General features: G+C 49.5%; 8 protein-coding genes across 8 annotated transcripts; 3 read left to right on the top strand and 5 right to left on the bottom strand.

Moving 5' to 3' along the window:
- Positions 1-955: 955 nt before the first annotated feature.
- On the top strand, positions 956-4,544 carry FTJAE_12650 (importin subunit beta-4; the record flags this gene model as incomplete). The annotated part of the gene is made up of 3 exons (XM_037345718.1): positions 956-1,001; positions 1,113-3,423; positions 3,605-4,544. The coding sequence occupies 3 exons, from the start codon at positions 956-958 to the stop codon at positions 4,542-4,544; spliced, it is 3,297 nt and encodes a 1,098-aa protein (XP_037200310.1).
- Positions 4,545-4,964: 420 nt separating this feature from the next.
- Positions 4,965-7,907, bottom strand: FTJAE_12649 (TAPT1 like; the record flags this gene model as incomplete). Its single annotated transcript, XM_037345716.1, has 2 exons — positions 4,965-5,642; positions 5,688-7,907. 2 exons carry the CDS (start codon positions 7,905-7,907, stop codon positions 4,965-4,967), a joined length of 2,898 nt encoding a protein of 965 aa, XP_037200309.1.
- Positions 7,908-8,529: 622 nt separating this feature from the next.
- Positions 8,530-9,398, bottom strand: FTJAE_12648 (hydrolase dienelactone hydrolase; the record flags this gene model as incomplete). The annotated part of the gene is made up of 3 exons (XM_037345715.1): positions 8,530-8,850; positions 8,898-9,282; positions 9,349-9,398. 3 exons carry the CDS (start codon positions 9,396-9,398, stop codon positions 8,530-8,532), a joined length of 756 nt encoding a protein of 251 aa, XP_037200308.1.
- A 523-nt stretch (positions 9,399-9,921) lies between these two features.
- FTJAE_12647 (formin binding protein) lies at positions 9,922-10,776 on the bottom strand (the record flags this gene model as incomplete). Its single annotated transcript, XM_037345714.1, has 1 exon — positions 9,922-10,776. One exon carries the CDS (start codon positions 10,774-10,776, stop codon positions 9,922-9,924), a length of 855 nt encoding a protein of 284 aa, XP_037200307.1.
- Positions 10,777-13,316: 2,540 nt separating this feature from the next.
- On the top strand, positions 13,317-15,138 carry FTJAE_12646 (amino acid permease; the record flags this gene model as incomplete). Its single annotated transcript, XM_037345713.1, has 2 exons — positions 13,317-13,801; positions 13,938-15,138. 2 exons carry the CDS (start codon positions 13,317-13,319, stop codon positions 15,136-15,138), a joined length of 1,686 nt encoding a protein of 561 aa, XP_037200306.1.
- Positions 15,139-15,930: 792 nt separating this feature from the next.
- On the bottom strand, positions 15,931-21,148 carry FTJAE_12645 (heterokaryon incompatibility protein het-E-1; the record flags this gene model as incomplete). Its single annotated transcript, XM_037345712.1, has 7 exons — positions 15,931-16,584; positions 16,693-17,194; positions 17,247-17,275; positions 17,592-18,079; positions 18,151-18,669; positions 18,901-19,695; positions 19,855-21,148. 7 exons carry the CDS (start codon positions 21,146-21,148, stop codon positions 15,931-15,933), a joined length of 4,281 nt encoding a protein of 1,426 aa, XP_037200305.1.
- A 1,737-nt stretch (positions 21,149-22,885) lies between these two features.
- Positions 22,886-24,235, top strand: FTJAE_12644 (monocarboxylate transporter; the record flags this gene model as incomplete). The annotated part of the gene is made up of 1 exon (XM_037345711.1): positions 22,886-24,235. The coding sequence occupies one exon, from the start codon at positions 22,886-22,888 to the stop codon at positions 24,233-24,235; it is 1,350 nt and encodes a 449-aa protein (XP_037200304.1).
- Positions 24,236-24,287: 52 nt separating this feature from the next.
- FTJAE_12643 (fungal transcriptional regulatory) lies at positions 24,288-26,706 on the bottom strand (the record flags this gene model as incomplete). Its single annotated transcript, XM_037345710.1, has 7 exons — positions 24,288-24,650; positions 24,702-25,088; positions 25,140-25,433; positions 25,488-25,794; positions 25,846-25,987; positions 26,040-26,437; positions 26,615-26,706. 7 exons carry the CDS (start codon positions 26,704-26,706, stop codon positions 24,288-24,290), a joined length of 1,983 nt encoding a protein of 660 aa, XP_037200303.1.
- Positions 26,707-27,962: the final 1,256 nt, after the last annotated feature.

The raw sequence follows: 27,962 nt of genomic DNA, 5'->3' as shown, positions 1-27,962 counted from the left end.
CGACTTGTCTAACAGTTGAGCTGCGTCAAGTTGAGCCGGAGTGAGCTATGAGCTATGAAGCTGTCTGAAGAACAGGGTTGGTGACGTACAGGCTATGGCCTGGGTCAGTGTTGCAGTGGTATCTTCTTTGACGCGTACTGGGCATTGCTTGGTCAGTTCATAGCAGTATGGCAGTAATATTTCGTGCCACAGACTGTCAACCAACTCTTGGATGAAGCTGTATTTGATCGCTTGGTGATAAGCATCCGAGACCCAGACTTCTGGGAGCGTATCAATCAGCCTAACGCGTGTCAAGCAACCAACCAACGTCATCATGGGCCTATCAGCCAATAACTATTGGCCATGGTTCATGGCTGCCATGCACCTGAGCTAGTGCAGCATCTCGGCCGGTGCCAGCAAACTCGAGGGCTTGTCTTGGCTGTCAAGGTTGCATTTATCCGACATCTTCAGCGATGCCTGGAGTAGTCAGGCTTCAACAATAGACATGCCATCCACCAGAGACAAGACGAGTCTAGACAAGGCCGACGAAACAAAAGACAACAACACATCACTGCCACCCACCAAAGGCGGTCAAGCATGAGCATTAATTACATACAACTTCATTCGGCGTCTTCTTAACCCGTCAGGGAAATCATCACCACAAAAAGCCCCGCGCTAAAAGTGGAAGAAACGAGGGGCAACACCAGACCCTGGGCTCCATGCGCTGGGCAGTGGGCGCTACCAACCAGCGCGTGCACCTGCAAGAGCGGGGCCTGGGAATTTTTTTTCTCTTCCATGCTAATTTCGACTCGACTCGAGGGGACCCCAAATAATTTAAAATTTTCGGCGCGGGTCTCTCGCGACTCTTTTCTTTCCTTCTCTTCACTACTATAAACCTTCGGGTTCTTTTTCTTTTCCCCTTCCTTTCTCTTTCTCTTCTTTTCTCTGTCGTTCAAGCTTCGACAAAGAAATCATCATGGATAAGGGGAAGCTTGCTCAGCTCCTTGAAGGGAGTCAAGTCCGTAAGTTCTATCATCTACTTCAACGATAAACAGCTGGCAAGCTCTGCTTTCCTTTGCTGCTATCTGTTGCCTCGCTACCCAAGCATCAAAACTAACAATTTTTCTCTCCAGCCAACACAGAGCAGGTCAAGGCCGTTACCGCCGAGCTCCAGAAGAACTTCTACACACAACCCGAGTCGCTGCTCGCCCTCGTCGAGATCTCCCTCACACATGGAGATACCGGTGTCCGACAGCTCGCCTCGGTCCAGGCCCTTCGTCTGATCCCCAAGTTCTGGGAGAAGACTGCCCAGGACCAGCGACAGCTCGCCCGTAACCACCTTCTCGAGGGTGTCCTCAAGGAGTCCTCCGCTGGTGTCCGCCACTCCCTCGCCCGTCTTATCGCCGGCATTGTCAGCGCTGATATGGAGAACGGTGAGGGTGAAGAGTTTCTCAAACACCTCCTTCCTCTCACCAACAACGATAATGTTGTTGCCCGTGAGGTTGGTTCATTCCTCCTCTACGCTATCCTCGAGGAGGACCCTACCCACTTCGCCGACCACACACATGAGCTTCTCAAGCTCTTCCAGGCCCGCATTGAGGACCCTCAGAGCAAGGAGGTCCGCATCAACATTGTCCGTGCTATTGGTGCTATCCTCATGATCGTCGAGCCTGAGGAGGACCCCGAGTCTCTCAAGGCCATCCAGAACTTTGTTCCCAGCCTGGTCAACATTCTCAAGGCTGCCGTCGAGGCTGAGGATGAGGAGAGCTACAAGATCGTTTTCGAGGTCTTCCACTCTTTCATTGCTTACGACTCTTCCCTCCTTGCCCTTCACCTCCGTGACCTCCTTACCTTCATGATTGAGCTTGGCGGCAACGTCAACGCGGAGGAGGATGCTCGATCTCAGGCTCTTGCTTTCCTCATCCAGTGTGTCCGCTACCGACGCATGAAGATTCAGGGCATGAAGGACATGGCCGCTGAGCTCATGGTCAAGGCAATGCACATTGTGACCGAGCTCGATGCCGATGATGACGAGGAGGACATTTCTCCTGCCCGTACCGCCATCAGCCTCATCGACACCTTGTCCAACGAGCTCCCTCCCCGACAGGCTATTGTTCCTCTTCTCGAGCAGTTCCCCCACTTCGCTACCAACAACGACCCTAAGTTCCGTATGGCGGCTATGCTCGCTCTCGGTAACGCTGCTGAGGGTGCTCCCGACTTCATCTCTACTCAACTCGAGCCTCTTCTCCCTACCATCATCTCTCTCCTCGAGGACTCCGAGACCCAGGTTCGACATGCCTCTCTTGTTGGTCTGATCCACCTCGCTGAGGAGATGGCCGACGAGATGTCTTCTCACCACGAGCAGATCATCGCTTCCGTCCTCAAGAACCTCGAGGCTGCCTCTCAGGGTGTCTCCGACAAGAAGAATGTTAGCATCATTCGCTGCGCTTGCGGTGCCCTTGATACCTTTGGTGACGGCATTGACACCAAGATCATGGCCCAGTATGGTCCCAACCTGATTGGACCTATGGTTCGTCTCCTCGACCACGAGGACTTTGGCGTCAAGGCTGCTGCTGCTTCTGCTATTGGTGCTATCGCCTCTTCCATGGAGAAGGGTTTTGAGCCTTACTTCAAGGATGTCATGTCTTCTCTTGGCAAGTTCGTCTCTATCAAGGAGGGTGAGGAGTCTCTTGACCTCCGAAGCTCCACCTGTGACAGCTTGGGCCGCATCGCTATGGCCGTCGGCTCTGAGTCTTTCCAGCCCTATGTCATGGACCTCATGTCTGCTAGTGAGGAGGCTCTCGGCCTTGACAACCCCCGCCTTAAGGAGACCAGTTTCATCCTGTGGTCCAACTTGTCCAAGGTCTACCACGAGCAGTTCGATCACTTCCTTCCCGGTGTCTTTAAGGGTCTTTTCTCTTCTCTCGAGCTCGAGGAGGAGGAGATCGAACTTCCTGGTGTTGACGCTAGCCAGCTTGGCGACGGTGCCATCGTTATTGGTGGCAAGCGTGTCAAGGTCAAGACTCCCGAGACTCAGGACGATATCACCATCGCCACTGGCGGTGACGAGGACTGGGATGATATCGAGGACCTCGAGGATCTCGGTGCCGTGACTGCTGTCGCTCTTGAGCAGGAAATTGCCCTTGACGTCCTTGGTGATGTCATCTCCAACTCTTGCAACAGCTCCAACCTCGAGACATACGTCGAGCAGACCATCGAGAAGGTTTCTCCCTTCACCGAGCACACATACGAGGGATGCCGAAAGACCGCCATCTCCACCCTCTGGCGCACCTATGCCCGTGTCTTCCAGGTCTGGGAGGAGAGCGCTGGTGTCAAGTGGGAGGCTGGTCTCCCCCCCAAGCACACTCCCCCTACCTCGCTCATCAGCATGGGACAGGCTCTTGAGAAGGCCACTATGACCATCTGGTCCGACGACAGCGAACGGTTAGTTTACCCCATTGTCTTTTCTGTTTCTGCCAATATGATGAATACCTTGCGTTATACCCAGCTCACTCAGACGCAAAATGCGGTTGCTGAGAAAACGTCTAATCTACTTCTGATTCATGGCACTGTTATTTCTTGTTTCTTGCATTCTGGTCTTGAATCGTCACTAACAGTCAAATAGTTCCGTTGTTACCGACATCAACCGCAACGTCGCTGCCACCCTCAAGGCTTGCGGTCCTGCTCTTCTTGCTTCCAAGGATGGTCTCCTCCAGGAGATGGTCTCGGTCGTTGGTCTTATCATTACCCGATCTCACCCTTGCCAGCAGGATCTTGGCGACGAGGAGGAGGAGCAAGAGGTTGATGCTGGTTCTTCCGAGTACGACTGGCTCGTCATTGACACCGCTCTTGACGTTGTTGTCGGCCTGGCTGCTGCTCTCGGCAACAACTTCGGTGAGCTCTGGAAGATCTTCGAGAAGCCTATTCTCCGACTTGCCAGCTCCAGCGAGGACCTTCACCGATCCACCGCTGTTGGCACCATCGCCGAGATTACCAAGTACACTGGCGAGGCCATCACTCCCTTCACTGAGTCTCTTGGTCAAGCTCTTGTCCGCCGCCTCACAGACCCCGACCCTCTGGCCAAGTCTAACGCTGCTTACGCCATTGGCCTCGTTGTCCTCAACTCTGCCGACACTGGCAAGACTTTCCCCATGTACCCTCTTCTTTGGGAGAAGCTCGAGCCTCTCCTGACCGTCAACGAGATGCGCATGACCGACAACGTTGCTGGTGCAGTTTCTCGTTTGATGACCAAGAACCCCAACAACGAATTCGTTGCTCAGGCTCTTCCCGCCGTTGTCAATGTCCTTCCCCTCCAGGAGGACTACGAGGAGAACGCTCCTATCTACGACAACATCTTCAAGCTCTACCAGCAGTCCAACCCCACTGTTGAGCAGCTTACTCCCCAGCTTATCAACGTGTTCGAGAAGGTCCTCAGCCCTCCTGAGGAGCAGCTCGAGTCTGAGACTCGGGAGATTCTCCAGCACACCGTCCAGAACCTGTACAAGGCTAAGCCTGACCTCCTGGCCAACAATCCTGGCCTGCTCAAGCTTGCTGGTATTCAGTAAACAGACACACATCACGACTTGACGAATTTCGGTTTGGTGGATTATATAAAAGTGACGAATTGCGATATGATTTGATGAAGAAAAAGCACGCACTAGACTACGATGCGTTGATAGAGTATAACGTAGTGGCACCATGCAAAGGAGCTGCATGGATATATAAGGGCATGGAATATGATGGGAAAAGGAAAAACAGGGATGGCAAGCGCTGGGATTTCACGATGAAGCTTTAATGGCTTCGAGGATAGAGGACTTTTGATACCTAGGATTAGAAAGATACCTTTCCATATGGACATTTGTTTCCTTCATACTGTTTTACAAGTGCACATGTGTATGTCTTGATAGGGTGATAGAGAATTGTTGTCTTCAAACTTGATCATGTAATTCGAAAGTAAACGCCGTAAATGCTACAGAACAATGGGATTACCAAATCCTTTTGGCAACCATCTCATACCTCATCACCTTCTCAAAATCATCCTTCTTCTTCTCCGTCTTCTCTACCCTCTTACCCGGTCCTTTACCACCTTTCAGTCCCTCGTTCCTATCAGCATGAATCCATCGCTGTCTCTCCTCTCCAACCTCAACCTGGCCAAAACCACCGACTCTTCGTCCGCCGGGTGTATCAAAAGATTCAGGAGCACGGCCCTGCTGTTCTGCACGCTTCATCTTCGTGTATCTGTTGCGAGAGTACTTCAGCAGAATCATGCCCAGGAGGAGTTTGAGAATGAGTAGGACGAGGAAGGCGATGAAGAAGACGACGACCATGGTAATGGCGGCGATGAAGTCGTCGGATGTCCAGGAGTACCAGGGCCGAGAGTTGAGGGGTGAGCCGTATGGGTAGCCGTATGTTGCGCGGCCGAGGGAGTCGCGGATAAGAGAGTCAAAGCGGTTGAGAGCAGCTATCATAGCGGGTGATGAGGGTGTGGCTGATTCTTCGGAGAGGGATGTCTGCGTTGATTGGGGGATGGGCATAGGCATAGGCATAGGTAGATGAGTCGATAGAAGCATGTGGTAGGTTTGAACGGAGGCGCGAATAAAGAGACAAGATAGGGGTATGACAGCAAGACCGAGACGCTTGGTCAGAGAGGGAGTCATGAAAGCCTAGGGGCGTCAGTTGTGACACGATGAGCGATGAGAGCAACTTACGTTGGTGTAGTAATCTTTACACAGGATATCAAGAATACGGCTGTAGAAAGCTGGTTTGATGTTGTTAAACTTCGTCACATAGGCATGTTTAATGGTATCGACAAGCATCTCACTACCAATGACAATGAAGAAGGGGGACAGAACTTCGCCTGACATGAGCCACGAGGGTAGTACAGTAAAGCTGTGTGGTAGGATAGAGGGGCTGTGATGAGGTACAGATGTCTCGTCATATGACTCTGAGCCGGCACCCGGGACACTGAGGCCGCCAACCTCGACGACGTTACGCATCCCGATGATGAAGAGCATGATCCAAAGCTGGAAACGCTCGACGATGTCGGCACAGGTGAGCTGGAAGAGGTTGTCTTTCTCGAAACGCTTGAAGACAGTTGACTTGATCTCAACGAATTGGTTGGAGAGAAGAAGAGTCAACAGGGCGTTGGAGTATGAATTGACGGCAACGTTGAGGGTGATGACCTGATAGTACAATGCAATCGAGTGAAGACAGCAGTATACAAGAGCAAGCATAAACATGCCCAGCGGGAGAAGGACTTTGGAACGGCCAGACGCATTACGTGAGAGCGTTTCCGTGCTGAAGAGGCACTCCAGAATATCCTGTCCCAGAGCTGAAAGGAGTCGATCACCGACTTCGAGAATGTTGTATATGACGTAGAGTTTGATAGCGGACTGAGCTCGAATGAAGTGGTACATGCGGCTTGCGTCAAGAGTCATCAGGGCCATGGAACTGCATATTATGACAGCGCCTTGGAGAAGATCAGCTTTGTGAAAGGCCGAGAGATTTGAAGGCATGGATTTCGTCCTCTTATGACGAAACGCGCCAGATTTGGGTTGAGATCGAGACTGCAAAGGCTTGAAGTGTCCGTTTCCGTTCCCGTTTGCCATAAAATCATGACTCCCGTTTTCATCGTTCGAACGACCTCGAGGACGACTCTCACTGCGTGATCTTCCTTCATCAGAGGTCTCGTCGGCTCGTGAGGTCCTACCTCTTCGCCAAAGACGTCCAAGGCCATACCACACGAAGCCGAGTAGCCATCGAACTTCTTTAAGGATGACATAGCCCCACCAACGGACTAGCATGCTGACAGCTTGGATAAAGCGCATGGGAAGAATGGTGAAGTTCCAAAGCCACGCATCGAGACATGCTAGAGCTCCAAAGTTAAGCGTCATTTCGAGATGGGGCGGTAGGAGGATAACATTCTTGAGACGCTCGAATTTGACAGCATTGGATTCGTAGGGAATATCGTAAGCGTGGGACTGGTGGATATACAACGGACTAGGTCTTTGAGCTGCCAGTTCGAGCTGTAGATGTGTAGGTAACGACATAGGTGGGAGAGGAATGATCGGTGGAATTGGTGACGGTGGTCGAAGGCCGGCTGAGTCTGTTTGAAGTGGTATAGCTGTCGCAGGTGTTGACCGGGCGCCGAGAATAGGAGATGTTCCACCTGCACCATCGAGGTTGAGATGTAGAGATGTAGGGCGTCCAGTCGAGTTGAAGGAAGAGTATCGTCTAGGCGAAGATGTCCCACTCGAATCGCCAGCTGTCACACGACTCGTAGGAGGCGTAGATAGAGTTCTCGCTCCAGGCGATGGGCGTCGGTGAATATCCATCTGAATATCTCTCGCAGTCCGCAGAGCAGAAGTCAAGCCAGGACGAGCTTCTACAGAGGCACCGTTTTTCTGCACCGGGGGAGGTGCATCATCGAGGCGCATCGTAGGCTGTCGTATAGCCTCGCGCTGGTCGAGAAGATGTGATGCAGATTCTTGGTCAATTGACCTCCGTTCTGGCGCGGGGGCAACAGGTAACGACTCAGGAGAGTTTGTGAGGCGCTGCATCTCAGTCGCGGAGAGACGTCGAACATTAGGGTTCGTGGTATTGCTTATCGTACTGCTGCGACTGGCCCTGCCAGAGGGTACAGCGGTACTGTCATCCTGGTCCTTCTCTTTGTCTAGAGTCTCCTCCGCGGGCTCTTGTTCCTGAACCTCGTCATCCTCGACCGCTGGTTCGGAGATAGACGAGTTGGACTCGACGCGACGCACGCTACTACTTCTATGGGAACCTTCTTCGGAAGAGTGGTCTTCGTCGGAGGGAATCGTGGGGAGTTTGTGGTTTGTCGTGTCGGCGCATGACGGAGGAGGAGTCGAGGACGGAGATAGAAGCGGTGGGAGGTGATGAGAATTGATGAAATCGACGGAGGCGGCCATCACCAAGGCTGAGACTCTCGAAGCATGTTTTTCCCTCTCGAGTTATTGTAATGAAGGTCAATCAGTTGGAAGTTTGTAGCGTGAGGTGAAAAAGAAGAGACGTTGCAGCGGGAAATGGGCTTGTCAGCAATTGAATCACCATGAGACAAGACGCAGCTGAACTGAGCCTGGACTTGGACTTGAGTGAACCGGTTCCATTCAGTTGACAGTGGGTGCGCCACAGTGGAGTCGGCACCGAAGGTCCCCCTGAGCGGGAGAGCGTGCTCTGAAGACACTGAAACTTTGGGGCAGTGGGGGTTCATGCAGGGGTTGTGTCAGTGGCTTGAGATGAGAATGGATCCGTGGATCTGGATACCGTGGCGGGAAGAGAATCGCGAATCTGACTTGGTGAAAGCCAAGACGGGTATAACAAATAGTTACTGTAGGACTGGTCTACCCAAATCTCACGATGTGTCTTGATTCTATGTAATACTCAATCCCCTCTCTTGTTCATAGTGTGCAGGTTCTAGATCCTCTGCCGTCACAAGGTTTCGCTTCAGCATAAGACAAGGTTTCACTGCGCATGCCATACACCATTTACATTCTTAAACCTCTATTAAGTATCTTTATATCATTAACTCATCTAAAGAAGGTACTCATCAAACCACTGCACGGCCTGGAAGAACGCCTGCTCCTTGGCAAACTTCTTCCTCTTGTCGCTCAGATCAGCGCGCACAGCAAATCCATGCTCGACGTGAGAGAACAGGTTGATCTGGAAGGGCAAGCCAGTGCCAATCAGAATCTCTTCCGATTGATGACGCTTTTCGGTGGGGAAGATGCTGTCGGTCTGAGCAGCGGCAATAGAGAGGGGACCAGTGATGGCCTTGAGCTCTTCATCCTCGACGAACGAGGGGTGAGCGACGTAACCGACGTCGATGCCCGCCTTGTAGTTGCGAATAACGTACTGAGACTGTTAGCGATGTGCTTGTAAGTCGAGGTTAAAAAACATACCTTGGCGCCGAAGCAGTATCCGACAGCTCCAATCTTGGTAGCACCCTGCGCCTTGAGCGTCTTGATAGACTCGGCGATAATAGGGTCGATCTGAGCCGGAGTATGAGGGTTATCGCCCTTGGCACCCTTTGTGATCCAGCTCATGATATCAAGACCCTCAGGCATAGGCAGAGGCATAACATCGCCGTTGAAAATGTCGGGAATGATGGTGGTGTAGCCATTGGCGGCGAATTGATCAGCCATCAACTTGCTATTGGTCCAAATTCCGAAGATATCGGCAATGTACACAATTCCGGTTCCCTTGTGCGCCTTATCCGCGGGGGCTGTCGCGATGTAGGCGTCGAGACCGCTATCGAGCTTGATCATCTTGCCGGTGGGCTCGCCTCTACAAACGAAGCATTAGATACCAGTATATAAAATTGCGCGAATGCCTTTGTCGGGGTACACTTACTCATGGCGAACACCCTCGGTGCAGCACTTGGCAGGTTGGTTAGAAGCCATTGCGATAGTGATTTGACTGTGTATTTCTTCTGCGGAATTGTAGAATGGAGGGGAAATTTCTCGGAGGTAGCTTGGTCGAGTTTATATCCTCTTTGAAGCGGACCCGTGTGACGCAATTAATCGAGGCCGAGATGCCGATGTTACCCCACAAACAATGGTCGTTCCGTGGACGATTCCGTGGACGATTCCGTGGATGTGCTTGCTTTCTAAGCAACTTCTTCCGTGCTAATTGGTGAAACGTGGGATATCTGGGTCTGCGAGAGGAGTCTTGTTGTGGATGGTTTTGAAGCTATCCCCATTGGGCTTCATTTTTCGCTCTTAGACTTTTAACTCCGACGGGATATACGGATATGGACATTGGGCCAAATGCCGAATTACGAAACTGATCCACGGCATATCGTTTTAGCTTTTGAGGATATCGGTAGAAGTGGGATATGGTGAATGTCATTCATTATTCGTATAGTTGGTATCATTATATGCTCCAGCAATGTAAGTAGTTGTATAGTACACAACGACAATCTCGTCACTTTTGTCGAATGCCCTTGGGCTTTCTCTTCTTGAACACCACAGTCTGTACTCCCGACTCAGCCTCCTCTGGCTCTGGCTTTATCAGAGGTTCAGCAGGTGCTTCTGTCTTGACGTCTGTGTTATCCTCCGTCTTGACTTCTGTCGCATCTTCTGCCTTCACAGCTGTATCCGGCGTCGCATCCTCCTCCTTCTTGACATTCGTCGTATCCTCTGTTTCCTCCTTCACGGTCCTAGGTGTAAACGTCGATCCGCTGAGTAGCGCATCGAGTTCCTGGTCTTCTTGTTGTGGCATAGCTTTTGAGTCTCGTCCCCATCGTCTAGGCTTCTTGAACAGTCCGCGCACAGCGTTTTCTTCTTCCTTCTCGTCCTCCGTTGCTTCGCGCTTCCGTACACCATTGGCTCTAGCCTCCACCTTTGCTTCTTCGTCTTCTTCTGTCTTCGCCTCGATAATTCTCGTATTCGTGACCGTCCACTCGCCAGGCATAGCCATCTCAGGTCGGAAGTCACTCGGCATCGCGACACCCATCGCAGCAAGCTGTTCTCTCTGTTTCTTCAAAGACGCTTCTGTCGGTGCGCTCTGTTGTGTGCGCGGCGCGGGTCTTGACGACGGACCTGCCGCTGCAGATGAAGCTCCAACAACTCCATTGAGACGTTCGACTTCCCGCTTGGCGCGGTCTTTTTCGCGTTCTTCTCGCTCGTGGTTACGGTGCAGATCGCGGAGGAAGCGCTTCAGTGCGCCTTGATGTTTGGCGGTAGATTCATGGTTTTGGCGCTCGAGTTTTGTGTCGCGAACATAGGTCTCGCAGTGCTTGCACCAGTATTTAGGCGTGGATTTCCAGTATTCTGACATTTTGGGGAGTGATGTTGAAAGAAGGTTGCCTGAATGTTTCTAGAATGGGATCAAGGTGCTTATCCAAAGCTGCAAGGCTAATGCACGGGCCAAGCGGGAGCTCCAGGGTAGGCAAACTTTCTTTCATGTGAGGATGTTGATTAGAGCTGATGAAGCCACCGCAGTGTAAACTTGGCGGTAATTCTAGTTAAAAAAGAGTGTCAGCGCTTATTTTCTATCATTTTTTGTATGGAGTTTATGAATGATGACTATCGTTGTCGTTGTTGGTGCCATTGACACGCTTCAGAGAAGTTCTCGTGTTTATAGAGTACCTGTCGATAGCAAGTTGTAAAGGCAAAATGCTAAGCGGCTAAGAATCGTTGGCATGCTTTACGTTTCGCACAAGAGATCAAACATAAGCTGACATTGCATAAGACCCTGATGAATTAACAGATGCCCCTTCTTATGGAAATGATCTGTAATTCCTAGAGGTTAGAAGGAAACGCTTCCTGCATGGCGATCTTTGATGTTTGTGTTTAGCGCCATGACAAGCATCGCGTCGATAGAAACTAATTTGTACCAAGTGTTACTGGAACGAAGATTCGATTTATCGAGATTGATCTTGCGAAGCTATCCTTCTTGGGCAAGTCGGGACCAGCTGAAGCCGGCAAGGGCCCTGACTTTTTTGTCTCTGAATGGGCTGAGATACGCGAACGAGATATCCAAGCGGTTTCACGTTTCGTTTTGACAATCTGATGATCTATCTAATCGCATCTCTAACCGAAAATATCTTATCTACAATAGCACGATGTATACGCGTACATTCCCTTAAAGTAAATATAAGCATATCATCAAGCCAAATACCCTCCAGTCTCGGGGAATATCGTCAATGCCGTCACACTCTTGAAAAAACGTTAGCCCAGCCGCCATGTCCTGTCCCTTGCATCATCCCTGGATCCCAACATCCATCAGTGGAGCATCGTTCAACGTTCAATACGATGTCGTATCTACTCTGTACGTATCGTAAATAACGCAAAAACTCAGTTCATTACTGTTTTCTTGGCGCTTACAGCTTTGGCCGCCAATAAGCGCAATCCTAGACGCATTGCCTATTCTGGGTCTCGAGTAAGCGATGATTCGGCGGTGGCGGTTCTCTTTTTTTTTCTCCGAGTGAGAGAATGAGGCAAAAGAATGACGAGAAATTTGGCGGTCGCTCTGCCGTTGAGCCTCAAGCTTGGGATGGGCGGGTTTGGACTTCATGTCATGGACAACAAGGGATTGTTTGTGTGAAAAGATCCTGGATTTGTCATGTCGGCGTATTGGGATGTAAACTTTCTGTTCCTTGAGGATCTACTAAACTTGCTTCCATCAACAACGCTCGTCATATCACACCTCACATCCCGCTCAGCCTCCAACGTTACAGTCCATTATGTAAATGAGTCAGTCCCCTTGAACCGGGTTCCCTCTGATTGTCCATTGGACTCTCTTCGCACACGATCGGGGGCCATCACTATAGCGAGGTGGTCGGGTCCAGCTACCGGTTCTGGTCTTTGACAGCGGAATGTCCGTGTAAACCGCACCATATTTCTTCCTGTACCCACACCATCCACTGTCAGACACTGTAACGAATCATGTACTGCTTGTCTTTGCTTGTTTTTACAGGCGACAGGGTATCGCGAAAACTCTGCAGAGTTTCTCAGCCGAGGATCCACTGGTTCACTGCTTTCTTGCGCCTTTGCCGCAAACGAATCATGAAGTACGTCACGTGAAACAAAGTACACGTGACATGTTAAAGAGCTGAACTGAAAAGTTTGAGACTGTGACGTCATGATCTGTCTTGGCATTTCATCTCGTAAACTTCCTTCGGATCGCCATCCGTCAACAAGTTTTTATAAGTCATGTTACAACAACAACAGCAACGAGAGCGGTACGTATCTGAAGCGATGCGACGATCTCGGCGACTTGCGAAATGAACATCATGGAGAAGGAGAAGCTTAATTTGCAAGACGCGCTCTCGTTGAACGGACGGACTCTTGTCATCCTTGAGCTTTATGAGGTTGTTTGATGGGTACTACTAGGACACTCTTCCTGATGAGAGAGGTTCAGTGGAGAACAAAACAGTTGCCTCCGCCTCCTCTAATATCGTCGATATCCACCATCTTCACTCGGACTCGTCCTCTCGCTTCTCCATTTACTTAACGAGACTCCATAATGACGCGATGTCTGCCATTCTCGCCCTCACCCTCACTCCTCAGCAAGGGTTCGTTCATCAAACATCCAAGGATTGATCATTGCAACCACCAACGACACGACCCACTGAACTCTCCACCACCACCATGTCTGAGTCTCGACTTTGTGGGTTGTTCGTCTGGGATCGTCTCTATGAGTTCCATTCTCATAAATCCCTTTGCTCTCGCTCTCTATGTACTTGACTTCCTTCTCTCTCTTCATCCCCATCTCCCATCTCCACATATCCGCAACCCCAGATCACTTCTGAGGTTGATCAGTGGTTTTGTGCTGTCTCATCAACTTAACAGCAACTCGGCCGAACCGTCTCCAACATGTCCTCCGACTCGGAAAAGGCCTCCAAGAGGGCCGAGAGCCCCAGTCCCATCGTCGAGAATGATGGTGGTAACGCCGATGGCCTTCATCGCCGTCTCAACAATCGTCAGGTTCAACTCCTCGCTATCGGTGGCACTATTGGTACTGGCTTGTTCATCGGTATCGGTGCTGGTTTGGCCAAAGGTGGCCCTGGCAGTCTCCTCGTCTGCACAGCTCTCTACGCCATGGTCCTCGGTCTCACCAACAACTCGATTGCTGAGATGAACACTTACATGCCTGTCTCTGGTGGTTTCATCCGTCTTGCCGGCCACTGGGTCGATGACGCCCTAGGCTTCATGGTCGGATGGAACTTCTTCTTCTACGAGGCTCTCTTGATCCCCTTCGAAATCGTCGCTCTGAACCTCGTTGTTTCATTCTGGAGTGATAATATTACTGACGCTGGTCCAACTGCTGGCTTCATCATTGCAGTCATCATCGCATATGGGTAAGGCTTAAATCCCGAGCTGCATCCTGATGGACATCGTCACGGATGCGCTCCATGGTTTCTCTCTTCAATTCTGCTTCCCTCCCTCTCCCTGTCTGTGTGTGAATGCATGCTAAACATTCGTCTCCTCTTCTAGTGTGTGCAATATTCTTGCTGTTGGTGTCTTTGGTGAAGCTGAGTTCTGGTTGGCCCTCGGCAAGGTCCTCCTGATCTTTATCCTCTTCATGTTTACCTTCGTGACGATGGTCGGGGGTAATCCCCAAGGTGACGCTTATGGCTTCCGCTACTGGTCCAATGCGCATGATGCATTCGCGACATTCCGAACCGAAGGTGATCTTGGACGTCTGGAAGGCTTCATGGGTGCATTGGCCTCCGCTGCCTTCTTCGTCGTCGGCCCTGACTATATCTCTATGGTCGCTGCCGAGTCCAAGCACCCCAGCCGATATGTCAAGACTGCCTTTAAGACCTGCTACTTCCGTTTCGGTCTCTTCTTCATCGGCGCTGCCCTTACTTGTGGCATCGTCCTTAGCCACACTGATGAGACACTCGTGGAGGTTCAATTTGGCAGCGGATCCGGTGGTGGCACTGCTGCTGCCTCTCCTTGGGTCATCGCTATGTCCAACCTCGGTATTGAAGGACTGCCCCATCTCGTCAATGCCCTTCTTTTCACGACTATCTTCTCTGCCGGCAACACATACACATACTGTGCGACCCGTTCCTTATATAGTCTCGCCCTCGATGGACGTGCCCCTGCCTTCCTCCGCAAGACCACTAAGAGCGGTATCCCTGTCTGGTGTTTTGCCGTTACCATGCTCTTCCCTCTGTTGGCCTTCCTTCAACTCGACAGCTCATCCGCTGAGGCACTGACTATCCTTCTCGCCCTCATCACTGGTGGCGGTATCGTGGATTATATCACCATGAATATTACCTTCCTCTTCTACTACCGTGCTTGCAAGGCGCAGGGCGTTGATCGCAAGAAGATGCCCTACTTCGGCTACTTCCAGCCTTACTGTGCCTGGATCGCTCTTATCCTTCACACAGTCGTTTGCTACACCTATGGATACACATCCTTGGCTCCATTCGATGCCAAGAACTTCTTCTCCAACTACACTATGCAAATCATCGCTCCTTTCATGTATCTCGGCTGGAAGCTCATCAAGCGCACCAAGGTCGTCAGTGCTAAGGAGTGTGATCTTGTCTGGGAGCGACCTGTCATTGATGCTTACGAGGAACGCGCCCTGATCGTTGACCCTCCTACTGGTTTCTGGGAGGAGATCATTGGCCTTGTCGGTATCAAGAAGAACAAGAAGAAGAACGCTGCTGAAGTCCATGTCTGAGCGTGCACCTGGAAATGGTGAATGCGAATGAAGAATGACGCTGCGATATCCATGATGCGCAGAAGCAGCGAGTCAGTTCGACAAACGTCGCGGCTGAGAAGAGGTTATGATAGAGCCCTGCTGCGCCGCCTGAACTTACCGGCGGCATAAAAGATACCCAAACGTCACTCCCCAATGGGTCGAGTGACGATAGCTTGTATGAGATAGAGTGTATATACGAATATATGAATGAAACATATCCTGCCATGATTGATCTACTTGCGCCTCCCATCGACATGTTCATTCAGTGTTGCGAATCACTGAGAAGTGGAAGTCTGCTCTCTAAGTTCAGGCTAATGTACCGCAATATTTTCGTCGCTTGGTCCTGATTTTCTTACCCCTAGGGGAGGAAACAAAACTTAGGACCTTAAGCTAAACTGATAAAAAGATTTAGGTAGCTTAGTATACATTTAGGATAAGTTTAGGATACCTTTTATAAAGTTCATTTTATCACCCTAAACTTAGGTCTTGCTCCCCAAGGCCCCCTTAGAGCAGGCACATCACACAACCGAAATAGGTGGGATCTAACGGCCCGAAAGGCCAGCTCCGTCCTCCGGACCGGTGCCGGCCACCGAGTGGATTCTCCGGGAGGACGAAAATGATCGGCTGCACGCAATTTTTTGAACTCTACCGGCCTCATTCAGAGGTCGGTCGAAGCTGTAGGTGATTTTCTGTCCAGGTATGCGTGGCTGCATCCTTTGTTGGCCATCAGTCTTGCAGCGCTGAGCGACCGTCACATCCTCAGCAATAGCCCTAGCGTTCAACACTCGACATGCTCCTACATCTTTCTTTTGGCCGCACTAATTGAACATCTCGAATATCGCTTGACTTGTACTCAATCTCAAGCCAATGTCTTCGTTTGGCGTATTCCAAGATGCTCTCTACAGAACACTTCCTATCCCGCCATTGTAATGGCACCCGAACAACCCATGCTCCAGACCAGCTCTTAATCTCCGGCTCATCGTCCCAAAGGCCAAGTGAAAGTCGCTTTCGCTCCGTGTGCCTGCCAACAAATAGCCACTCTCGAATAATAAAATCTGGGTTTGCAGTACTCGGAGTAGAATTCTTGGGCCTCAAAAGATCTTCAGGAACCGTAGCGCCATGAAGCATAAGAAACTTGACTGCCTCCCATCTGTGGTTTTGAACGGCAGCATTTAAGGGCGATCCGTGTTCATGACAATGGTGTTCAAGATCACTAATACCGAGCTTGATAAGGTTCAGGATCGCCGTGACCGAACCCCAGCAGGCTGCTCGACACAACAAACTATGAGCACCAGGGGTTTCCAGGCCACATAGCTGGCGGACACCTTCAATCTTGATTGAAGGTTTGACATAGCGAAGGCTATAGGTTATATCAACCAAGTTATCTACTCCGTTGCAGAAGAAATGGTCAGGCCAGGTGCTGAGCTTTTCCACTTGTAGATTGAGTCTCATGTCCAACATGCACAATAAGTAACCCCGGTAAGGTCTTGTAAAAAGATAATGGAATGCGGAAGAGTCAAACTTGTCACATACATATAGATCGACGCCAAGATCTAGGAGCCGCTTGAAGAGTCCAATGTTGGGTTTGGCGCCTGGTTGGCAAGTCCATAAAGTCACAAGGCCGAGGAGATTTCTTCCGTCCACATTTGTTCGTTTTCTTGATAGGCCGGCCTCAAGAAGAGTGTCGACCATTCTCCACGATTTCTGCACGAAAGCCACATCAAGGAGTCCGTGAGATGAAGTGCTCATCACGTCGACATGAGCACCGTGACCAATGAGCAACTCTACAACTTCTGTCACACCTTGCTCAACTGCAACAAAAAGAGGCGTGCGATTTCTGTCGTCGGTTGCGTTGACATCGGCCCCATGAATAAGTAAAGCATTTACCGCTTTCACATTGTTCAGCGTGGCTGCCACAAAAAGAGGAGTCCGGTTCTGATGACGGATATCCTTCTGATCAATGATGGCACTGAGCGATTCAAGCCTTGTGGTGCTTTTGAAGATGAAGTCACCTGAAATATCCAGGAAGAACCTTCTGTATCTCAGTCAGCCGCTTGCTGCTTCGGTGAATGGTACGAGTTGCTTACGTGACTTCACCACATCCCAAGGCCTTGCCCTGGAGTTTGTTCAGCATTAATATGAGTCCATCTGTGTTACCTGAAACGAGAGGTATGTTAAGAATACTGCGTTGTTCATGTGCAAAAGATCCCCTCTCTGCAAGATATGCATCTAACAATGTCGAAAGAAGGTTGTTGAGATCGGGCCGCTCCAAGAAAAGGTCGAGAACCGTCAAATGGGTATCCTTCGTAGGATGGGGCATGATGATTGAAACAGGCACGCCCTTCCTAAATAGCCACATCATCACCTTGTAAGAACCTTGGAGTATGGCCAGAGCCAATGGCGTCACAAGCACAGGAAAGGGTAGCTCACACCAAAGGGCAGCCGAGACCGTAAAGCTTCTCACAAGTCTGTACATCATCAAGAGGAATAGCACGATAGAATGCACATGATAGAGCATGCGTACCACATGGCGTTTGTGACAAGATGCCGAATCCATGTAGGGATTGAACGATCCCAGAGAATCTGGGTTCATATAGAATGGCGGACAGCGCTTTACTGCTTGTCCAGTGTTCTTCCGTTTTGCAAAAAGGCAGGAGAAGAGAAACAGCCTCGAGGTGTAATTGAGTCGCTGCCGCACAAATAGGGGTCTCATGGTGCTTGGACGTGAATTTTAGCGCAGCATGTACGCCGCCCAAGTCAAGTAATTTCTCCAGAAGCGTCACGGAGTTCAGCTCTGCGGCTACATGCCACACGGTCCTGCCCAATTTGTCGGTGTCAAGAATTGATCCACCAAAGCGCAGTAACATTTGAAGCGCCTCACCGGTGTTATCCAGACAGCACAGATGAACTGGCTTGGAACCTAGTGGATTTGCGAACACGGATCTAGTCCAAAGACTAACAATGGATCCAAAACTCGATAAGATCTCTCACGTAATGCAAGATGAAGAGCATTCCATCCAAGATTCCCGGGATCAATGTCCGCCGGCTTTGCCAATTCAGCTCTCGGAGTGGCAAGGAAAGCCCTCATCCCAGCTCCATTGTTCAACCTGATCAGTGAGTGGAAGTATTTGAGGGCCTCTTCATTACTGGCGCCATCAAGCGACTGCCTATCTGGGGACTGGGGTTGCCTTCTTTCGCTTGCTCTTAAGATAAAGTCTGTGGTTTTCTGGCGAAGGACAAATCTAGGACAGTCTGGTGTATTGTTTTCGCCAAGGGCCTCGAGTAATTGTGGAAAGAGAGACCATATCTGAGAGGTCTCGGATGTGAAAGCAGGCATCTGCAGGCACCTATCGTAAAGACTTCTGAAGAGCTGCACATCTTGAGCCGTGATTGACACACCAGCCCTAAGAAGCTTGATGATGATTTCGACGTTGTTGGTGAATAGATCAGGGCATAATAAAGTGAGAGATATCATAGTTTCGGATGGTAATGAGAATGTCAGGGGTGAGACTGAAACGTTTAGCAACAACTGGACTGTTTGAAGCCGAGCCAAGTGCGCACTATAGAAAACTATTCGATCCGTAATGGGACCACCGGATATGGTATCATTGTTTCTTAAGTTCAGAAAACTATAAAAGAAACCTCGACCGCCAAGGGCACAGTGTAATGGAGTACCGAATCTGCTGCATACCAGCACATCAGAGCCACTCTCTAGTAACTCTTGACATATGTCGTACATACTGAATGCAGCTGCCATGTGAAGAGGCGTGAATTCAGGCCTGAGCACCGCACTAATGACTTTCGATAGAACTCTTCTTGACTCAGAAGAGACGTCTGTTGAAGACGAGGGATGATGACTGAATATGAAGTCAATTGCCCATAGACAGAAGGAGGGCGTTTTGGATGGTTGGAAGAGTTTCCGCAGGAGCCTATTTGTCTCATCTTCCATATTTGACGGTGGTGTCTTATATGGTGTCCAAGATAGTACTGATTTGCAGTAAAAGGTTCTGCGTCTGCGTCGAGCAAGCATGTCCCCGATACTACGTGTTATGTCAGGGGTTGGCGGAAATCGCTCCATGTCCTCCATAGTGAGGAAGCGTAAACACAGGAAAGAAAAGTCGATACCATCTACGCGCGAAACAGCGTATTCTCTGAGCTTTGGGTATTGATGATCCGAATTGAGAGTCTTCAAGGACTGAAGATATTCTTGGACTGTAAAGTGTGCAAACTGAATTCTTTTGCCATAGGCGAAAGAGTCGGATTTGTTGACTCGAACAAGGCTACTGTACCATCGCAGCAATTCATCTTCCTCTACAATCTCATCATCTTCGAGAGTTGTTGCGCCGTCTTCCAAGGAAATGGCCTCGCAGATTTCTTTGAAGCAGAGTGAGGAGAAAGACGTCGCGAGCACTAATAGCGCTCCCTTGACCAGTCGCTTTACCGCATCGTTACAACCATCAATTCTTAGTAAGATACGATCGTAAGTTGCATAGAGCGAAGGGGGAAGCTTGCTCAAGGCGTCACGTCGAGCTCTGTCTGTTGGGAGTTCACACATGTAGTCCAGTTGGCAGGCTACCCAGCGAAACCTCGAGACCCGTCAGCTAGAAGTGAGTGGTATTGGAACAAGTGGAACTTCCATCCCTTTAGCTTCCCCAACCAATCTCGTCATGATGAGGTCTTTCAGATTTGGGTCACGAAGCCTCAGCCGTTTTGAAGCAATCCTCTCGTTAAGTTCCGAGGCGACATAGAGTTGCAAGTCCTCGGTATGGGCCTCAATTTCGACATGAGGAAAGTCTTTCTCCAGACGTGTGCGTATAATGCTCTCGTCCCGGCTAAATAACGCCATGTTGATAATATCGTACCCTTGTGGCAGCGCAAGCTCGGCCAAGCACTTTACATTTGCTTCGACTCGATTGTCACACTCATCGAGACCATCGACGATAATGTAGACGCGGGTAAAGCAAGCACAGATACGATGTAGTACCTGTGTGAGCGTTTCGGCGGTGGGCTTTGTAGAGAGGTGGTGACTTGAGAATAGTTGGCCGTGATACTCTTCTAAGATTTGGAAAGCGTTTTCGCTCTGCAGGGCGAGTTGGATACAAAGAGAAGAAAGAATATTGACCAGATGCTGGGAGCGCTCATGTCTATAGGTGCAGAAGAAGTACGCGGTTGCTTTTTGTGCATCATGAGCGTTTCTTTGCAAACACTCCTTGATCACGGCTGCAGAAAGGACTGACTTCCCAGCACCAGGTATACCACTACACCAGAGCCTTGAAGCCGGAGTTGAGTACCAGTAGTCAAACTCTGGACCTTGCGTGAGCCAAAGGCCGGTGAGGCCATGCCGTAGGCTGTCGTTGGTCTCGTATTCACCCCGAGGATTAACTTGGCCAAAATCTTTGAGGACTTTATTCCTTTTGGCATCGAGGGCAATCTTGACTTGTATGTCCAAGATCTTTTCCGCGGTGCGACTGATTCTTTCAAGGCCATCCTTCATTTCGACTTGTCGGGATAAGCAATGTTTGAGCTTGGCTAGAGAGTCAGCGGCAAGAGCTGTGTGGATGATCTGGTTGTAGCGCTGTATATCCTGGATCATTTCCCTGGACTCGGTTGAAGTATAAGGCCATTTTAGTCGAGCTTGTATTCTTGAGCGCCCAGAACTCAAATCTAAGGAAGCTTCTGTACGCGAAAGACCTGTCTCCAAGCGCCTCAGCAGCTGGTGGCAGTCGTGGAGATAATGCGGTTGAAGAACAGTTGGCGGCTCGTGAACAGCAGCAGTTGTTTCGGGTGGTCCAGTCTCTTCTAGGTCAAAAGCGACAAGGGAAAGGTTGTGTAAGATGACAGAGAGACTCCTAACTTCGCGGATGAGGTTCCCAACTTCTGTTGGGGCGCCTCTGTAGCTCTTGACGTATTTCGTGCCTGATCGGAAGACGAGATCGGCAAGAGCAACTAACCCAGCGATGCTCGCTGAGATGGAAAGAGGGTCCGCCATTGAGATGAAAACGGCAAGAACGAAGAAAGTACAGAAAAGAAAGATCAAAGCCTGAACTTGCCCTAGATCAAGGTGCCCAACTTGGAAGCTGCTACGGGTTTCAGCTGCTGTCAGCCCAGAGAGCCTTACAGTCAGCCTGCATCATGTTGGCAGACAATGAATGGTGTATTGCACAGCCAGCCCATTGGAGCGAGAGCCCATTCATGGCGCACCCCAGCGCTTAAAATAGTGTCAAGGCTCCAAGTCCATGGCCATGCACACGATTTCCGCCTCCGAGCGTGGGCAATAATGCGCGGTGCCAATAATGAGACAAACTTTTGGGACGCTTCGCCAACAATTTCGCAACGGACCTTGCACCTGTAGACTAATTGCCCTCTTTGCCGAACAAGTTACAAAGCGATTTCGCAGCGAATTGCCTGTAATACTTGATGTTATTATTTTCGCACTCGGTCGTCTTGGAATAACAACAGCCGTCGCATGCTGCAATGAGGAAGCGAACAGCGAATGCCTCGAACCCGATGGTTTATAAGCACGCAAGCCTGCCCCACGGAATGACTGATGAGCTTTGCTCCTCTGCCAGCGATAGTGTATGTAAGCTTTGGTTAGACGAAGGAATTTTCGACCATGTCCAGTCAAAGAGTCGAGTTGGACCATTCTCATCGTCGGGTCTAGATCAAGATTGAAACGGGATGGATCATGGAGGAGCGTCTGTTCTTCCGAACTTCTTCGTCTTCTATTTTCGACCATTTTTTATCGGAATTGCATAAGAAGTTGCGAACACGGAATCCTGGAATTAAGGCTTCAGTTGAAAGTGGCATCATTGAGGACAATGCTGATAGAATGATGAACTCGACCAGAGGCAACGAATTACTTACATATCAGGCACGAAGCCCAGTTGGACAGAGAAAAGAACGTACGCATAGGTATTGAATAAGGCAATGATAAAAATGGCTTTCATGTCGATAGAAACAGAAATCTCGCTCTACCCCCAAGCTTGGCTCTGAACATTGGAGGTCAAGACCTTCAATAGCAATGCTGGGTCGTTCACGGCTAAGCAATGAAGCTCGAAATGAACTAGCATCAGTAGTCCAGCTTGAAACAATCCTACAGCGGACTGGAAGAATACTTATGTCGGGGAAGCTATTGAATCATGTCGGAGACACATACAAGTCAGTTGTTTGGCCAATAACTTCGGGGCCTGGACGATGTACCGTCATTGACTGGTTCGAGAACCTGGCGCTTTAAAGGCCTGTACGAACCTTTTACCGCAGCCTTTGACAAAATTAGACGGGAGAATATGATATGTAATGTAGTCTTGGAACTTCTTATGGGAGCGAAGAAGAAGCTCCAGTGGAGTCAGACACCAAGAACGGTCTCGAGATATATACCAACATCTGATCGATACATGAGTACATGTATACCCAGTATGAAAGTAGCCAACAAAGCAATAAGAACCCTCGATGAACTCACCATTCATCATTCCGAGGATATGCTAGTCTATATCGGGCCTTTTATGTCAAGGTCCCGAGTCTTCGGTTAGCTATGGCGGAGATGGAACTACGGACTTGGCAACGCTAAGAAAAGACATGAGCTTACAATAGCCTGCTCCCAAAGTCTGCCGATGGTCCGATCTTATGGTCATATCTACGGAATGTCTCATATCTCAGTGTATGAGATGATATATAGTCTCAAAGTATAGTAGAAGTTGGGTTCTGGTCCAACCTATAGAGCTTCAACATGAACGCCAAAGATACCTCAACACACCCGGATTTGGAGACGCAAGAGATCTCGCCGACTTCCGAAAAAGCCCCAGATGGAGGATATGGTTGGATCGTCACAACCTCAGTGGCTATCATCAACGGCCACTCATGGGGTATTAACGCAGCATATTCTGTCTTCCTAGCCCACTTCGTCAAAGAGAATACATTCCCTGGCACAACGCCACTTATATATGCCATGGCTGGATCCCTCAGCGTAGGCGTCATGATGCTGATATCCCCATTCGCGACATTCATGGCTAGAGAACTTGGCACAAGGCCGACGATGCTTATTGGGGCTATAGTACAGTCTGTCAGTCTTGTTTGTGCAAGCTTGTCAACTGAAATATGGCAATTGTTTCTCTCTCAGGGAGCACTCTTTGGAATTGGAATGGGATTGCTGTTTTTACCGTCTTATGGAATTATATCGCAGTGGTTCACGAGACGAAGAGCCTTGGCTAACGGCATTGCCATCGCTGGAGCTGGTCTTGGAGGGTTGACATACTCACTCGCTACTGGGGCCATTATTCGCAACATGGGCTTGGAATGGGCTAATCGGATTCTGGCAATCGTATCAGCGGTGGCGAGCATCACCTGTACACTTCTTATACGAACTCGATACAACTCCCAAGCAACGAGACTCGCTTTCGACATGACACTTCTACACAGACCGGAGTATCTTCTTGTCTTGAGCTACGGCGCCTTCAGCATGCTCGGTTACTTCGTCCTCATTTTCACACTCGCCAACTACGCGAATGTTATTGGACTCTCGTCGTCACAAGCATCGATGATACCAGCATTCTTCATGTTCGGCCAAGCCATTGGCCGTCCTTGTATCGGCTGGCTTAGCGATCGGTATGGCAGAATTAACCTCACCTTTATAATGTCATTCATCACCGGAATCTTGACCTTTGCGATATGGATCAATGCAAAGTCATTTGGCGTGCTCCTGGCATTTGCACTGGTTGGAGGTTTGTCAGCTGGTGTCTTTTGGGTCAACATATCACCCGTCATTGCCGAGGTTATGGGTCTCGAGAACCTAGTCTCGGCGTTGAGTTGTCTTTGGGTCGCTATGGCTGCTCCGTCGACGTTTAGTGCTCCTATTGCTCTGGAGATCTATACAGGAACAGGGAGCTACTTGGGCGCGCAGCTGTTTACTGGATTTATGTACATTGCTGCATCCTTTTGCGTACTTGGAGTAAGACGGTGGAAGATCCGAAGTTTGGGTGCTGAGCGAGCAAGGTATACTACCTCAACACCCAGGGAAGATGGGCAAGATCTGAAACCGATGAGTTTAGATTTAGAGTGTCTCAAGTTCGATATCGTATAATTGACCACAAATTACCAACGCCTGACCCCCCGACACCAATGCCGTCAAACCTTTATGCCATACCATTAAAGTCATTAAAATCGAAGAACCCATTAGCATCCATCATTGACTGATCCATTCCCAAATACCCCATATCTATATATGTGGCAACATCTGGCACACCCGAATCAACAGATTTGAACCACTCATCCGTAAACATTCCTTGATCAATCGTTTCTCGCGAAGCCTGTGAATCAGGTGGCGCAAGCAAAGAGTCGATCTGGCATGCAAAGAAACGAGCAAGATCAAAGTAGAGATGTACAGATGATGAGGCCGGAAGCTGTTGCACCACGCGGTCAAAGAATGGAATGACACTGATAACCTTTTCTGCAGCGGCGGCAGTTTCTTCTGCTGTAATGCCGCCTTTCTTTACGGCCTGGGTAACAGGTTAGTGATGTTCAATTGCCTACGAAAAGCATAGACTTACCCGAAGTATCTCAGTCATGGCGTGGCAGATCATAATAAACTGGTTATTCTGAAAGCCAACTGAGACGTCGTTCATTGTTTTGTCTTTTACCAAGTGATCAAAGATACGACCAGCAACTTCAATACTCTTTCTCTGGATGATCAAAAGTGCAGATGCTGCCGCACTATCCTCAGAGGCAGTCAAGTCTCGCAAAGCCTGAGCGTTAAAGACTAGAATGCTGTGATCCATATAGAAAGCGAGGATAGGGAGATATTTCGAAGATGGCAGGTCATCTGCTTGACAGCGTTCGTTGCGGACGTGAGTTAGGCGCTCGTAAGCTTCTTTGTGCCACTCTAGGATGGAAGCTGGTGTGGAGACTATATGTCTACGTTTCTCCATTGCTTGGAGCTGTGACAAGGATCGTCAGCTAGATGTCGACCGCGACAGTATCGAACTTACCAATAATCCCCTAATCTCGATTACTCCACTGATGATACGATCTGTTGGTTCAGCCATAGGTGATTTCCACCAATCTACTGCAGTACGAGGCACTGCCCTCCAGCTCATACACTGTAAGCGACCATTGAGGGCTCCAAAGCCTTTATCTACGATAAAAGTGTACAGCCACGCTCTCTCGTAGTTTCTGGCATACCTATCGGCCAACTCTGGCGAAGCATTGGGAAATTCTGCGTTGACATATTCTTTCACAACGTCTGATCTGTTAATGCCCATCTCTTTGGCTAACTGAACAGCCTGCTGTAAAGTCAGCACGTACCTACACATGTGGACTTATATGAAAGGACTTACATGGCTTAGTGTTAGCCAATATGGATCATCGGCCTGCCTTGCTGAGAGAGGTGCCCAGTATTGGTAGGCGATAATGGCTTGGATAGTTGAGAGGGATTTCACAGACGCAGCGATACACCATCTAATATTACCGCTGGCCAATGATGATAGAACGGGATATATGGCTCTGTCGCGAGGACGTGCTGAGACAGCACACCCCAGAGCGCAGATGACGGAGAATAAAGTAAATGAGCATCCATAGACATATTCACGGGTATGTAATGTGGCGTCTAGAAGGCCGATCAAAGGATGGCGAATCTGGAAGAATCTGTTCTATCCGTCAGCATTACAGCGACACCGTAAGTAGGTGGTGACTTACAGTTGGAAGTATAGTGCAGCATCGTTATCATCGATCAATCTTGAAGCAAGTGGATCGCAAGTGTCTCTCTCCAACTTGAATGGGGAATCAACTGCTTGAGTTGCTAGAACCTCCCAGTCTTTTTGCTGTGCTCTATGTGGGCCTGATACGAGTTAGACGACAGACAAAAGAGGTATTCGTAATCTCACGCTTACCAAAATACAAAGCCAGTCTTTCTTTTATCGGCGCCATGATGGCTTCGCGCATACCCGGCTGCATCGGCATCTGAGATCTAAGTCTGTCACAAGCCGCAGAGGAACTCATTGAAATAGCAGCAGTGACCATCGTTATCGGTGACACCAAACCATCGGCATCATCGCTCTCGTCATAACTGACTGAACGTCGGTGAGTGACCGAACGCGACGATTGACTCGTACCGTGGCCATACTCGGGCGCTGAATCAGTACCCTGTCCATGTGTCCACGGGGTTCCTCTTATAGACACTGTTGTATTTGGACTGGGAAGAGTTTGCCCCAAAAGAGCTGTGAGGACTTCCTCGCGAGCACCGCTTTCTTCAATGCGAGCGAGGAGCTTCTCCAGACTATCAGGTTTGCTGTGAGGCGGTTAGAGACGCCTTATGAGTGAGGTATGGTCTTACTTTGTGCTACCATGCTTACGACCCCTGTTCGAACGAGCTGGATATTTACAAATGCGATCATGGGAAGCGCAACGAGAACTAAAACCGCCGTGTCAGTCTTGCGGGAAGATGGCCAGGGCTAGACCGACTTACCAAGGATCCTGGCGATCGCACTTCTGCCTCGATGCACGGCAGCTAAAGCATGCAACCTGATGCTGCTGCGCCTTTTCAGCTGGAGCATCCATTTCGGTTATCTCTGTATTGTTAGGGGTGGACCTGTTTGGGGGGGATCGTTAGCCGCCAAGAGTGAAATGCGGGAGGTTCGGGGTCTTGTAAAGTGGTCGCTGTTTTGATCTAGACCCCGGTAGTATCTACACGTGATCGTCCTGAGTAATCAGCGGACCAGAGCATTCCCCGGAAATGGATAGTATGAGTATAAACGGCGAATGGTTTTTATTAAAAGAATTACAGTCGTATTATGAGCAGATGAGTATGTAGTTCTGAACAAGTATATTAGAAGCTCAGAGAGCGAAAGAATTAGGGAATTGAGTCCTCACTAAACTCGTCACGTACTATTGCCAAGAATTTTCCAAGTTGAAGAATTATCAACATCAAACTAAAGCAGAGAAATGAAATGAATGCTATCTTGACACTAGAGTATTGCTTGATCTACTTTCGTGAACAGTGATATGCTGACCTGACTCCTAATATCCTATTCATCTGAGGGCGTGCTTCGAAGACGCAGCGCAAGTGAGGCTGTTGTGATATCGCCATTCATCTCATGCAAATACAATAAAGCGAAAGACAGAAATGATTTAGCTAGAATCGTGGTACGCCCCCGTATCTCCAAGAATGGTGGTGTCTTTATGTCAAAGTCCTCGAGGCTCTTGTGTTTCGGGTTGTTCTCCATCCGGTCCATCAAGCCCCTGACCTTAGTTACAAAGACCATAAGTGAACTCCTGAGTCTATGGGAGTGCGATGTTGAAGATCAAACAGCAAATAGTAGTCGCAATCAGAGGGTTTATAAGGAATGAGTAGGGGGAAAAGACTGTCTGCCCTTTCTGTGATTCTCGCCACTGTAAAAAGGCTGTATATTCATCATTAGACATGGCGACATATCTAAGCCTATCGCCGTGGCTCATATAGATATCCTCCAGGGACCACTCGACCTCTTGTGAAGGACCGGCGATTGCCTCCATTAGACATAAAAGCCAGTCGTGGAACTCCTCAGACTCCATAGTGTTGGATGGAATAGTGCTGAATAGAGGCTGAGTGTGCTAAGAAAATTGCAGATTAGATAGCGGGTGTAAAAAGACAAGAGGCTGGTGGTTGTGAAAAGGAAAGAAACTCAGTTGAAGTTGAAGTAATGGGAAATGTGTTTACACTACGAATAGTCACCGTGTTGTTACTCTTTCAACTTTGGCTAAAATGTACGTAACTTTCTCAAAGCTGCTACGGGATGGCAAAGCCTCATGAGAACAAACAATGATTGATGAGCATC

Source organism: Fusarium tjaetaba, assembly GCF_013396195.1.
Source record: "Fusarium tjaetaba strain NRRL 66243 chromosome Unknown NRRL66243_c0000350, whole genome shotgun sequence".
Lineage (NCBI taxonomy): Eukaryota > Fungi > Ascomycota > Sordariomycetes > Hypocreales > Nectriaceae > Fusarium > Fusarium tjaetaba.
This window is presented reverse-complemented; position numbering and strand designations above follow the sequence as displayed.